Consider the following 8,387-nt stretch of genomic DNA (forward strand, 5'->3'; position numbering starts at 1 on the left):
GACATAAAGGCTATAGGCGGGTTATTTTTGAACTGGATTCGCTCAGTGTGGTGCAGTTGGTTCAGAGTTGTGAAGGCTCAAACCACAGGTATTATTGGTTAGTAGACAAGTGCAAAACCCTTCTGAGACAGAACTGGGATGTCAAAGTGGTTCATACCTTTCGTGAAGGTAACAGAGCTGCGGATTGGATGGCAAATTTCACAGGAACTCTCCCGTTAGGTCATCACGAGTGTGATAGGTAGCCTGCAGGCTTCCGTGACATTATCTTGGAAGACCAGAATGGTTCGTGCGCTAATGGAGCTGAGTTAAATCAAAATTAATGTGGATAGTTGTTCTATTTTGTTTCTTTCTGTTGTTTTTTCTCTTTTGCTGTTTCCTGGGGTGAAATACCCTTCCCCTGTTACCCAAAAAAAAGTTTGAAGTCCAACGTAACAAAATTAGACTCTTGATTATATCATGTAGATGCTAGAGGTAAAATTGCACTTTACTAACAATAATAATGATATTTTTGTAATTTATCTTTAAAAAATAACAAAATATAAGGATGTTTAAGGGTAAATTACACCCATGGACACGTAATTTTTCTTTTTAATAGTATTACCACTGAATTTCAAAACTTAACACAAAAGCCACTCAACTTTAAATTTTTTAATACTCGATGGCCACTCAACTTTAACTAATTCTTGAAAATGACCGTTAATGACTCAAAATAAAAATATTCAAGAATTAAAGTTATTCAAAACGACATTTACCATGAAACCATATTTTTTATTTTCCAAAATCACATTGTTTGAAGTTTTCTCTTTCTAAAAGTTAACTCTATCCTGACCAAATAACACCGAGGAGACAGGGAGCCCGAGAAGGCTCGGGCCCTCCCGGCAGCCAGAACCACCATGACCACGAGTAGTTTCGCCTCCTGTCTCAACGGAATTTAAGATTTTGGTGGTTCTGGTCCCATGTTTCCAAGAAATAATGATCGGGTGCTAAATTAGCACCTCAAAATTGACACTTCCTGTTAGGCCCTCTCTAAATCTAAAATTCTAATTTTTTGGTCTGTTAAGCCCTCTCCAAATTCAAAATTCCATTTTTTTCCAGTTAGGACATTTCTAAATCCAAAATTCTAATTTTTTTGGCCTATTAGACCGTCCCTAAATCCGATTTTTTCTATTTGACACAATTTTTTTTTTAAAAGCTAGGCCTTTATAGCTTAATTTTGAAAAGTGTTACATTGATACTTAAAAAATTTGGTTCTTGGCCACTCCGACTATAACACGTATATATACTAACAAAATTTGAACAAATTCAATTTATAATTTTTTTTTTCAAACCACGTGTAAATTTGGTCCCCCAACCGAACAATCCTGTATTTACCACTGACCTAAATGACCTCAAAACAAAAAATTTCAAGAATTAAAGTTGTTAAGAATATCATTAAATCTTTGGATTTTTTATTTTGAGACCGTTAACGATCGTTTTGAGGCATTGAGTGGCCACGAGTGTTAAAAAAAAAGTACAAAATTGAGTGACTTTTGTGTTATATTTTGAAGTTCAATCCCATTATATTAAAACAAGGAAAGCTAAGTGACCATGGGTGTAATTTACCCGGATGTTTAGAACTTCAGAATTGTGAGGATCCGACTCGTAAAACAAAATGGCGTTGATGCTTTTCGATTGATGGATCCGGGTTAGTTTTAAAACGCCGTCGTTTTCTCCTGCAACAATCGGAGTTTCTATATTCGCTCTCTTCTCTCTTTCCCACAATTAGTCAAAGTCCATCGGATCGAACCTCAGCGTCACGACCTTCAGTGATCTGCGTCCATTTCCGAAGGCGTCTTGTGGCCTCCACTCTCTCACCGTTTATCTCTTTATTCTCTGTTACAGGTATGTTTGTTTAGGATTTAGTATTTGATTTCGAACTTAAGATTCAATTTGGGATTTAGGGTTTTCTTTCTTCGATATTTAGGGTTCGAGTGATTTTTCTTTTATTTTGTGGAATGAATAATTTGTTGAATTTCTGTTAAATTTAGTGATGACACTGTAAGAAAGAACTGTTGTGTTGCATGTAGGATTCAAGACACTACCGTAAAAATGGTATGCATGCTAGGTTTTGAGGATAAATACATGTTATTTGCACATGTCCACCATGAATTTCTGTTGATTTTGGGTTGGGTCTTAATCTGTTGGCTGTACCATTATGAGAAGTTATGCTGGTTTTGTTTTGAGTCAAATTTTGAGCTTCTTTAATGCATTAATGCTGTATATTTCAGTTTTCCTCTTTCGTTTTCAATAATCCTAACCTTTGTTTCTTGGAATACTTTGCTGTAGCATAAAAGTCAATGGCGCCAAAACGGCCAGCTCCTACAGATATTCCTCCAGTTTCTTCTTCTGAAGAAGAGGAAACTTCTAGTGGTGAGGAGGAAGAAGTGGAATCTTCAGCTGAAGATGAACACACTGAAAAGACACACAAAAGGGCGAAAGCTGTCAAAGAATCAGATTCTGTCATAAAGAAAGTCAAGGCTGAGGCAGAATCCGAGTCCGGAACTGAATCTGATTCCGAATCTAAGGATGTTCCAACCTTGAATGTCAAACATATAGCTTCTAAGCCAATGGAGGCGACTCTAGTTAAAAGCATAAAGCCTAGATCCAAAATCTTATCATCCACTCTTGTTCTTGGGAAATCTAGTACCAAGAGGGGCAGTGAAGTTGAGAGGGAGGCAAAAGACAAACGGTCAAAGATGAAGGTTTCAGAATCCAATGGAGCTTTAGAGAAGTCTGAGGATACTAAGAAACATTTATTTCAACGGTTATGGAGTGAGGATGATGAGGTTACCCTTTTGAACGGTATGATTGCTTTTATTGAAAAGAAAGGGGTTGAACCAGGCAAGGAAATGAGTGCATATTATGATTTTATAAAAAAATCACTGCATTTTGATGTTGCTTTGAGCCAGTTGAAGGATAAGGTTTGGAAGTTGAGGAAGAAATTTGAGAATCATGCAAGGAAAGGAGAAAAGGGTGAAGGTAAGACATTCCCTAAACCGCATGATCAAAAAATATTTGATTTGTCAAAGAAGATATGGGGTAGTGAAGGAATTTGTGGAAGAAGCAAGAGCTCGGCACCATCGAAGACAGAATCAGGCGTAGGCGTAGAGGAGGGTGAAAAGGCGGAGAAGATGGAAACAGCAGCGGAAATGGAAAACCATGTCGTCTCAAAAGAGATCCCTAAGTTTGATAGGGGTATGGGTGTAGCAACAATGGAGGAATATGTGATAAAACAAGGGCTGGATATGGTGGAGGGATCGCAAAAATCAGAGATGGAAGAGAAATGGAGGAAACTGCACGAGGCGGAGCTAGAGCTGTTCCTGAAGCGGAATGAGTTGATATTGGAACAGGTAAAACTTATGTTGGCAGCATACAAATCGGTGTAGGATTATTAGGCCTTTAAAGAGGTATTACAACTTATGTTTGCTTGAAATACTTGTCTGATAGTAAATTTAGGTGAATGTATTTTGTGAGGTTCTAATGCTCTTTAACTGTGGATTGGGATTGAGTTCTCAATGGAATATTTTCTAATTAAAAGTTTGAATGCCTCAGAATTGTTTCAACTATTAATAGGAGAAGAAGATAGATAGGTTACATGGATGCGTGAAATGGATGTTTGTAATCAATGGATGGCTTAAGCTGGGGTCCCAATAAAAGCCTTCGCACAGGAAGGAATTTAAAAAAAATATCCGTGACAGGTAGGGATGTAAATGGGACGGTGATTCCCTGTCCCCATCGGTGACTCGCCCCGACGGGGAATCCCTGATAAGGATCCCCATGGGACGGGGATGGAGATAATTTTGTTTCCTGTGACAGGGATGAGGCAGGGACGCGGCCCCCATCCCCATCCGTTAATCCGTGATGGGGTACATTTTAATTAGGCGATTGGTTGTTTTCAATTTTTAGTTTTTTTTTATTTGAAAAATTTAAAAATGATTGTTAATACTTGGTATTATTAGCCATTGTTTTTTAAACGTTTTTTGTCTTTACTAATTTTTTTTTAACATAAATGGTGATTTCCCGCGGAGAATGGAGAATGTGGATAACGTTTTTGGAACATCGATAAGCGGGGAATGAGGATCATCCTGGGGACGGGGATGGGGATAAGTTTGTCTAGTTTAGCTCGAGTGGACGGGGATGGGGAATCCCTGATTAGTCGGTGAACGGGGATGGGAAATGCATTTCCCGTCCCGCCCCGTTTACATTCCTATTGACAGGTATTAGAGAGTACTACCTGTTTGTTATGCATTTTTAAAATTAAATATTTAATGATTTCATGCTTTGAGTGTGAAGAATGAGGAAATGAGATTTTGCTAGAACAATTCAACTAACTGCCTAATGGATGAAGGTTTTGTTTCTTATAAATCTATTTATAATATAATAGATTTAGTTTATGGTGCAGGCTATTGTTACTTCGTTCAAAAACAAAGTAAAAACTACTTTGCTTAATCCATAGTTGATTATAAATAAAGTTAATCTAAACCATTCAATTGTTTTTAACGTTAATTTGTGTATTTTAACTGGTTACCTCTTCTTCCTGTATTTTATTTTCTCTCCCCTTTTCACACAACTCCTCTGCTCTAAGCTCTCAACGTAACTTCTCTTTCTTCATCTGCTCTACACCTCCATATTCGACATTCAATACCTTCGTCTTTTACATTCGGATCCGAGGAACTGTTTGAAGGCTTGAAAGAAGAAAAGAAGGGCAATTATCATACCCACTCCACTTGATTCTCAATTTCGAATTTGGCAATTTCTTCCCAATCCTTATCTAATCGAGTTGCAGCCTGTAAGTATTTCTTTCGGCTATTTCAGCAGACTTCTCCCTACATTTGTCCCCATATTTGAATTTGGCGATTTCTTTCCAATCCCCTCATCTAATCGAGTTGCAGCCTCCAAGTTTTTCTTCCTCACCCTATAGTCGCCTGGACCAAATTGAATTGAAGTTCTTCCCTCTTCCAGGTAAGCTCGCTCTATTGTGCGCTCTTTTTTCTTCTTTGATTGTATCATTAAATTCAATTTTGTGTTGCTTGATTGAAGGTGTACTGCTTAAATTACACAATGAGTACTGTTTAATAACAACATATGTATCCCAATTCCTTCTTATTTTGTTTGCCCCTCTTATTTTAAACATAGAGGTTTGATTTAGATTGAAATTGAATGCACAAATACTCCTTATTTTACGAGAACTGACTTAGTAGGTTCAATAGGGGCTTCATTTAGATTGAAATAGTATGTTCAATCATCCTTATTTTAAACTCGAACGGTTATGTGATGCTTAAATGCTTTTCGATTTCTAACCTTCAATGATCATGACAAATATAAACCTTAACATCTTTGATATTTGGTTTATGATATTGCAGCCTTCCAATTGATTTGGATGACCAGATCCGCGAGGGGCTAGATTGCTTTCATTTTTTTTTTTTGTTATTAGTATATGCTTTGTGTTTTTTCCTAATTATTCATACTTCTCTTTGCTGATGTTCTGGTTAATTATGTGTTTTTTTTCTTGAGGAAAATTGTGGTTAATTCTAGTTAGCTCTTGATTTATAAATCAAGAAACATATTGAAAGCTTTTGAGATAGAATCTCTTTTGACTGTATTTCTACATCTATTTTCTTGTTGGTGAGAATAATATTTTAAATGCTTATTTTGATAACAGAATTGGATTAATTACTTGAGCTTATTATTACTTCTGGACAAATAGAAGCAACACAACCTAGCCCTGAAATGAACTGTTGGTGTCTAATAAGACTTCATCTTTTGTGGATAATCAGGTGAAATGTCTACTATTTGATATCTTCTTGTATATCATTAAACATGACAAAATAAAGGCCATTTGTAAGATAATGCCATATTAATGATTTTGGACTTAATAGTTTTGAATCCTGGGATCAATTTCAACACTTCTTTAATTATAGTCATTTACAAATAATTGCCACAGGAAAAGCCTCAATCATATTTGTAGGACCTAACTTAAGATCACGACTATAAGCATTGGATGAATTTTAATGGAATTGAAATTGGAAATTGTAAGATATTTTTTCAAGTTATCTAATTACATTGCATATTCCAAAATCATGTAAACTCTAGTCAAGCATTGCAAGTTTCATGTTGACAGCTTCTATTTTAGCAGTGTAGTTAGTTATCGTAGGTCACATTTTCAGCTTTGAGAAAGCGGTCGTTCTCGATTTTTCAGCTCTACCAAATTTAAACTATTTAATCTTGTCGGTGTACCTATTTTGAGTTTGAGTATTTGGTTCCATTTCTGTTTTGCTTTCATGAAATTTTGAAGCTTTTGAATCAACGACGGGAAGGAAGTCGAATCAATGAAATTTTGCAAGTCAAGAGTAATTGTAAGTCAAAATAAATGTTAATATCAGAGTTTGTTTGTTGTTGTTCACGTTGTAGTGCCTCACCTCCTTTATATGTAGATCATACCCAAAAAATTAATTATGTCTTTTGTATCAGCAGGCTTCTTTCTTTCAGTTCATGTGCTCTTATTGTGTTACTTGTAGTCCTGTTTTTTGGAGCTTAAATGGTGGAAGTTGTGCAGAAATTTTTTCTTCTTGGTCTTATTTTCTGTTAAAATGGTTTCTTCTAGCAGCCTATTGTCTTGGAATGTCTTTGAAACATTCTTCTGAGAGCGAGAAACTTCAAAAGACAACTCTCACAAGGTGACTGTCATGGAACCAATGGAGAGGGTTTTTGATCCTGTGTTTGATGTGGGTTTGGATCCGAATTTGGCATTTAGGGCTAGAAAATTCAGCAGGGTTGATGGGGACTCTGGGTCCGATACTGCTCATGGTTTGGAAATGGATTTTGTCCCAAGCCTGTTGGTGATATGAATTCTGTGTCTGTGGCATTTAGGCTAAAAGATTATAGAAGAATCGATGGGAAAGTCAAGCCCGAGATTGATTTCAATGTGGCTATGAAGCTGGTGTTTCTATAAAACTAGGGGATAGGAGCCTTCTGCCTCAGGTAGCTAAATTCAAAGGTTATGGAAAGCTTGTTGATGATTCTGGCCTACAGAATAAAAATGTTGTTGAAGAGTATGGTGACTATGCTGGGTTTCCCCTAAGAACCCTAGGTGATGTGCCTCCAGCTTACAAGGCTAAATATAGAAAGGCTGATAAGAAGTCTAATCCCAATTTTGTTAATGATGTGCAAAGTAGAAGTAATAAAAGATATAGGCTTGGAGAAAGTGTTGTTGATTGCTTGGGATCACCACCATCAGTGTCCAGAATGAACAATTATTGCAAAGTTGAACTTGATTCCGATGTTTTGAATGGGATCGGTAATGTCAAGGAGAATGACATAAAGAAATTGAGAGAGCCTATTGAGGAGCTAGTGTTGGCAATTAGCATGTCTACAAATACTTTTGTGAAGGTAGAGAAACTGAAGATGGAAATGGCAATGGAAATTGAGAAAATGAGGTTGGATAATTTGTTGAAGCATAACCAGATGAGGTTGGATAATTTGTTTAAGCAAATATAGATTTATCCCTAACAAAAATAATAGTACAATTTTACACCTAAAGTCATGAAGTAAAATTAAATTTACCGCTACCGATTAGAAAATTTAAATAAATTGTTTCACTCTTATTTGACTCGTTATTTAATTATGGTGAAACTGCAAGTTTACAAAAAAAACACCAACTTTATGAAAAATGAGTTCTACGTATAACCTTTAAATTTTACGTAAATCATTTATTTTTCGATATAATTTACGTAAACTTTGACTAAATTTATGTAAACTTGTTATTTTATAAGAAAAATCCACAAAGTATGTGAAAAATAGAGTTTTACGTAAATCTTTTATTTTTAGACATAATCTACGTAATTGCGCTAAATTTACGTGAAATTGGACTAAATTTACATAAGCTTGTATTTTTACAAAAAAAATCATTAACTTTGCAAAAAAAAGAGAGAAGAGTGTTAGATAAAACCTTTGAATTCTACGTAAACCTTTTATTTTTAGACATAATTTATGTAAAGTTGGACTAAATTTACATAACATTGTTATTTTAGGAGATAAAATCCACAAACCTTGTCGAAAATAGATTTTTACGTAAAACCTTTGAATTTTACGTAAATCTTTTATTTTTAGACATAATTTACGTAAAGTTTGATTAAGTTTATGTAACTTTTTTATTTTAGGACGAAAAATCTACAAACCTTATGGAAAATAGAATTTTACGTAAAACTTGTGAACTTTACGTAAATTTTTTACTTTTAGACATAATTTATGTAAAGTTTGACAAAATTTACGTAACCTTTTGGTTTTTGGAGAAAAAATTCATAAACCTTGTGAAAAATAGAGTTTTACGTAAAAACTTTGAAATTTAC

General features: G+C 35.2%; 1 protein-coding gene across 1 annotated transcript; it reads left to right on the forward strand.

Annotated features, from left to right (window-relative positions):
* Positions 1-1,702: 1,702 nt before the first annotated feature.
* LOC136231043 (GLABROUS1 enhancer-binding protein-like) lies at positions 1,703-3,587 on the forward strand. The gene is made up of 2 exons (XM_066020285.1): positions 1,703-1,881; positions 2,326-3,587. Exon 2 carries the CDS (start codon positions 2,337-2,339, stop codon positions 3,423-3,425), a length of 1,089 nt encoding a protein of 362 aa, XP_065876357.1. The 5' UTR covers positions 1,703-1,881; positions 2,326-2,336; the 3' UTR covers positions 3,426-3,587.
* The last annotated feature ends 4,800 nt before the right edge of the window (positions 3,588-8,387 follow it).

Source organism: Euphorbia lathyris, chromosome 5 (assembly GCF_963576675.1).
Source record: "Euphorbia lathyris chromosome 5, ddEupLath1.1, whole genome shotgun sequence".
In the NCBI taxonomy this organism is placed as follows: domain Eukaryota; kingdom Viridiplantae; phylum Streptophyta; class Magnoliopsida; order Malpighiales; family Euphorbiaceae; genus Euphorbia; species Euphorbia lathyris.